Source organism: Mustelus asterias, unplaced genomic scaffold (assembly GCF_964213995.1).
Source record: "Mustelus asterias unplaced genomic scaffold, sMusAst1.hap1.1 HAP1_SCAFFOLD_266, whole genome shotgun sequence".
NCBI lineage: Eukaryota > Metazoa > Chordata > Chondrichthyes > Carcharhiniformes > Triakidae > Mustelus > Mustelus asterias.
Genome location: NW_027590232.1, coordinates 610,376 through 616,375, shown reverse-complemented (window position 1 = coordinate 616,375; position 6,000 = coordinate 610,376). Strand labels below are relative to the sequence as shown.

The following is a 6,000-nucleotide window of genomic DNA, read 5'->3' as shown; positions in this document are numbered from 1 at the left end:
GATTTTGTAGTGACTCAGAAATCCTGCCCACAGTTAGAGGGTGAGTTCTGTATTTGTGACGTGTCTGGCTGTCCTGATCTGGAGACTTCTAGGAGAGGCTGGACTGCATTGGTGGCTCGTGCTTTCAGCAATAAAGTGAAATGATGTCAACTGTTGTCACCTTCTTTGGTCTTCCTCTGATCTGTTCTTTTATCTCACTCATTTGCCTGTTATTGGATGTTCATTTTGTGCTCGGTAAATCCTCCCCTTCTCCACGACCCAGCTGAATGTCTCACTCAGCAGTTCACCACCCACAGAGATCATCAAGATGAAAAATGAGACATTGGATGAAATGCAAGAAACAACATTTCCTGGCGATGAATTGGGTGGATGTAAATTTTGTAAAGGAAGTGTTTCTTTCGATGATTTATGTAATAGAACATAGAACATTACAGCGCAGTACAGGCCCTTCGGCCCTCGATGTTGCGCCGACCAGTGGAACCAATCTAAAGCCCCTCTAATCTACACTATTCCAATATCATCCATATGTTTATCCAATAACCATTTGAATGCTCTTAATGTTGATGAGTCCACTACTGCTGCAGGCAGGGCATTCCACGCCCTTACTACTCTCTGAGTAAAGAACCTACCTCAAACATCTGTCCTATATCTCTCACCCCTCAATTTAAAGCTATGTCCCCTCGTGCTAGCCATCACCATCCGAGGAAAAAGGCTCTCACTATCCACCCTATCTAATCCTCTGATCATCTTATATGTTCAGTTTAATTGTGTCTTACCTATAAAGGGTTGAAACTTCATGCTAGAATCAGTGGGCAAATTCTCCAACCATTCCCACCAATGGAATTTTCCGATCCCCAGGAGTTAACAAAACATCAGGTACCAATTGCAAACTGGTTTCCATCAAATGTTGATTTGTTGTTGACTTTTAAAGTGAGTGTGAACATTCTTGGGAAATTGTGAAAATGTCACTGTACATGTCAGAATCCGGGACTAAGAGTGACAATGATTGGATCAAATTACACAACACATAGCACAATATACACCTTCAGGCATATTGCTGGGTGAGTCTCATCCTCCAGGAAACAAATCATAATTCTGATCAAATCCATTTCTGCTATAAGTACTCACAGTTTGTCACAGACTTTACTGAAGCCTGAGGAGATCACACATCAGCACCTCATGAGATTCTGGTAAGCAGTCAGCTATGAATTGAAGTTTAGAATATGCTGAGGAGTTTTTAGCTATGGACTCAGGTTTATGCATGTGTTTTTGCCTCAATACATAGCTTAATAATGATCAGAGTTAGTAAAGGGACTGTGAGAGACCATCTGGCACAGTGATAGTGTCCCTATCTCTGGACCAGAAGCTTAGGGGTCGAGTCCAATGGCTGGACAATTTGGCCACAGAAGGTGCATTTAACGCAATTCAACAGGCTGATAATCAGCTCGGAAATCCTTCAACCACTTTCCCCCGATGATCCCCCAATGGGTAAAAAATATTGTGGGTTTGAAGATATGCAAGAGAGTAAGGAGACTTGAGATGGAGTTGGAGGATATATAAAGCAGGTATGAGCAAGCATGGTGTAATCAGTGGAGGTGAATTGGAGGGAAGAGGAGCAGGGGATTAAAGCGGGAGATTGAACCAACAAACATGGACATCTTGGGATCAAAAGGTATAAAATGAAGAGAAGCTCAATGATTTGTCATATTGCTTTGAGAAAAAGAAAGAGATGATCACAATCCCTGATTTCACTCAATATAAATAGATAAAGTCAACGTCTACAATTCCTTTCCTTGGGAGAGACTTCACTCAGTATAGATAGACAACTCAATGCCAACTATCCCACTCTCAAAGAGAGACTTCACTCAATATAGATAGATAAACACAATGCCTACTACCCTACTCCCGAGAGAGAGAAAGAGAGAGACTTCACTCAATATAGATCGATAAACTCAATGTCGACAATCCCACTCCCAGAGAGAGAGACCTCACTCAATATAGATAAATAACTCAATGTCTACTACCCCACTCCTAGAGAGACTTCACTCAAAATAGATAGGTAAACTCAATGTCTCCTACCCGACTCCCAGAGAGACTTCACTCAATATAGATAGATAAACTCAATGTCTACTACCCACTCCCAGAGAGAGAGAGACTTCACTCAATATAGATAAATAACTCAATGTCTCCTACCCCACTCCCAGAGAGAGAGAGACTTCACTCAATATAGATAGATAAACTCAATGTCTACTACCCACTCCCAGAGAGAGAGAGACTTCACTCAATATAGATAGATAAACTCAATGTCTACTACCCACTCCCAGAGAGAGAGAGACTTCACTCAATATAGATAGATAAACTCAATGTCTACTACCCACTCCCAGAGAGAGAGAGACTTCACTCAATATAGATAGATAAACTCAATGTCTACAATCCCACTCCCAGAGAGAGAGAGACTTCACTCAATATAGATAGATAAACTCAAACCATTTTCATTCTAAGTGCTGAATCTGGGCACAATTCAGATCCGACTTGGAAAACTGCTTTCAGGCGCCCCCATTCGCACTTAGCGTGAAAAAAAAATTGCGGGTCTGAATCGTGCTGTGGGCGGGGCTTATCACACCTGAAACGATCAGAGCGCTGAACTACACATGTGCAGTGAGAAAAAAATTTGGAAACACGCGCCCGTGTCAGATCGCTCCCAAGCCGCAGAATGCGGTGAAAGCGGCCCGGGAGCGAAAAGCGGGAGCAATGGCCTCCCAGATATCACTGTCCCCCTTATCCACCCACCCGCCCCCCGCGACCCAGACCAATCGTGACCCCCTGCCCCCTTCCCCCCCACTGATCGCCTGCAGAGTGGCAGCAGACCCCCCTGCCCCCCCACCCCTCCCCCCACCAGAGATACAGCTTACCCGCGTCCCTCCTCTCTCCCCCACTCCCCCCAGAGAATGATCTGGCCTCCCTTCCCCCCCCCCCCCCCCCCAGAGAATGAACATGGAACATTGCAGTGCAGTACAAAGAACAAAGAACAATACAGCACAGGAACAGGCCCTTCGGCCCTCCAAGCCCGTGCCGCTCCCTGGTCCAAACTAGACCATTCTTTTGTATCCCTCCATTCCCACTCCGTTCATATGGCTATCTAGATAAGTGTTAAACATTCCCAGTGTGTCTGCCTCCACCACCTTGCCTGGCAGCGCATTCCAGGCCCCCACCACCCTCTGTGTAAAATACATCCTTCTGATATCCGTGTTAAACCTCCCCCCCCGCTCACCTTGAACCTATGACCCCTCGTGAACGTCTATATATATAGCAGACCTACTCCCAGAGAGGGAGATTTCACTCAATATAGATAGATAACTTCAATGTCTACTACCCCACTCTCAGAGAGAGAGACTTCACTCTATATAGATAGATAAACACAATGTCTACAATCCCACTCCCAGAGAGAGGGAGACTTAACTCAATGTCGACAATGCTACTCACAATTTAAAACTCTCTCTGATTTTCATATCTCTGGAATTCTCACCAATACTTATTGTCTATTTTCCATTGCAGAATATTGCTCAGTACGATGAAGACTTTGTTGCTGATTCTAGGCTACCTGAGTAAGTAATATTCATTCTCAATGATGTATGCCCGTTGATCCATTTTGTGGGGTTGTCACAATATCTTTCTTGTTGTATTTAAAACTACTGTCCCCCTCAAGTAGCCAGACAAAGTCGCAGAGTGGTTTCAATCTCTCCTTTTTGTTCCACAGTATCTCATTCTAGAATTGACTCTCAACTGCCCCCAAAACTCAGGATGGGCATTAAACCCTGGCCAGCCAGTGATGTCCATATGCCACGAAAACATTTTTAAAAATGAAATAGCCTTTCCTATTAATTTTATCAAAAACTTTAGAGTTTCCTGCTGCAGTGAGAAAAAAAATGTCCTTTTGGATGGCACGGTGACACAGTGATTAGCCCTGCTGCCTCACAGCACCAGGAACCTGGGTTCGATTCCCAGCTTAGGTCACTGTCTGTGTGCAGTTTGCACATTCTCCCCATGCCTGTCTGGGTCTCCTCTGGGTGTTCCGGTTTCCTCCCACAGTCCAAAGACGTGTGGGGTTCGGTTGATTGGCCATGCTAAACTGACCCTAGTGTCAGGGGGATTAGCAGGGTGAATATGTGGGGTTGTGGGAATAGGACCCGGATGAGATTGTGGTCACTGCAGGCTCAATGGGCAAAATGACCTCCTTCTGCACTGTAGGGATTCTATGATCTATTCCATGAATTTTCCTTTTTGTGATGCCAGTTGTGTCAGGAATAAATCTTCCGATCTGACAAGGGGTTCTAACCCAAGATCAATCCAACACAGGGTTTGTCATGATCATTTCAACTATCCCAAATTTTAATCAACGATTACAATTTTAAAAATCTTGTTCTCACATAAGTGAATTTATATCCGGTTTTAAATTCCCAGATGTTTCTCAAAATATCCTGGAATCATGCTTGTGGCCATTGAAACGGGTGGCACGGTGGCACAGTGGGTTAGCACTGCTGTCGCCCAGCGCCAGGGACCTGGGTTCAATTTCCGGCTCGGGTCACTGTCTGTGTGGAGTCTGCACGTTCTCCCCGTGTCTGCGTGGGTTTCCTCCGGGTGCTCCGGTTTCCTCCCACAGTCCAAAGATGTGCAGGTTAGATTGATTAGCCATGCTAAATTGACCCTAGTGTCGGGGGGAATTGGCAGGGTGGATATGTGGAGTTGCGGGAGTGGGGCTTGGGTGGGATTGTGGTCGGTGCAGATTCGATGAGCCGAATGGCCTCCTTCTGTACTGTAGGGATTCTATGAAACATGAATTCAGGTTCATAACCTATGAAAATAAACTTAATCAATTACACTTCCTTTTTTAAAAATCTGACTTAAATCACAAAATATGGTCACAAAATTATACGGAAAACATTAAAGCTTGAAACATATAACCCATCCAGGAAGAGAAGGTGTTACAGGCTAATAGGCTGGAGGAAGTAGATGTTCAGAGGGAGGATGTATTAGCAGTTTTGAATAAACTGAAGGTCGATAAGTCCCCTGGGCCTGATGAAATATATCCTAGGATTCTTTGGGAGGCAAGGGAAGAGATTGCAGAGCCTTTGGCTTTGATCTTTGGGTCCTCACTGTCCACGGGGATGGTGCCAGAGGACTGGAGAGTGGCGAGTGTTGTTCCTCTGTTTAAGAAAGGGAATAGAAATGACCCTGGTAATTATAGGCCGGTTAGTCTTACTTCGGTGGTTGGTAAGTTGGTGGAAAAGGTCCTGAGGGATGGGATTTACGACCATTTAGAAAGATGCGGATTAATCCGGGATAGTCAGCACGGATTCATGAAGGGAAGTCATGCCTCACAAATTTGATAGAATTTTTTGAGGAGGTAACTAAGTGTGTTGATGAAGGTAGGAGCTGTTGATGTCATATACATGGATTTTAGTAAGGCGTTTGATAAGGTGTGGGATAAAGGGAAAGTTGGCCGATTGGATAGGTAACTGGCTATCTGATCGAAGACAGAGGGTGGTGGTGGATGGAAAATTTTCGGACTGGAGGCAGGTTGCTAGCGGAGTGCCATAGGGATCAGTGCTTGGTCCTCTGCTATTTGTCATTTTTATTAATGACCCAGAGGAGGGGCTGAAGGGTGGATCAGTAAATTTGCTGATGACACCAAGATTGGTGGTGTTGTGGATGAGATGGAGGGCTGTTGTAGACTGCAAAGAGACATAGATAGGATGCAGAGCTGGGCTGAAAAATGGCAGATGGAGTTTAACCCTGATAAATGTGAGGTGATTCATTTTGGTAGGACAAATTTAAATGTGGATAACAGGGTCAAAGGTAGAGTTCTGAAGACTGTGGAGGAACAGAGAGATCTTGGGTCCATATCCACAGACCTCTGAAGGTTGCCACTCAAGTGGATAGAGCTGTGAAGAAGGCCTATAGTGTGTTAGCTTTTATTAACAGGGGGTTGGAGTTTAAGAG

General features: G+C 44.8%; 1 protein-coding gene across 1 annotated transcript in view; it reads left to right on the top strand.

The window, feature by feature from the left end:
* Positions 1–3,560: 3,560 nt before the first annotated feature.
* LOC144486016 (uncharacterized) overlaps positions 3,561–6,000 on the top strand; it is a 209,859-nt gene continuing 207,419 nt past the window's right edge. Inside the window, exon 1 of the mRNA XM_078204125.1 lies at positions 3,561–3,605. Within this exon, the coding sequence (XP_078060251.1) occupies positions 3,572–3,605 (34 nt within the window). The 5' untranslated portion in view covers positions 3,561–3,571. The remainder of the gene's footprint in view (positions 3,606–6,000) is intronic.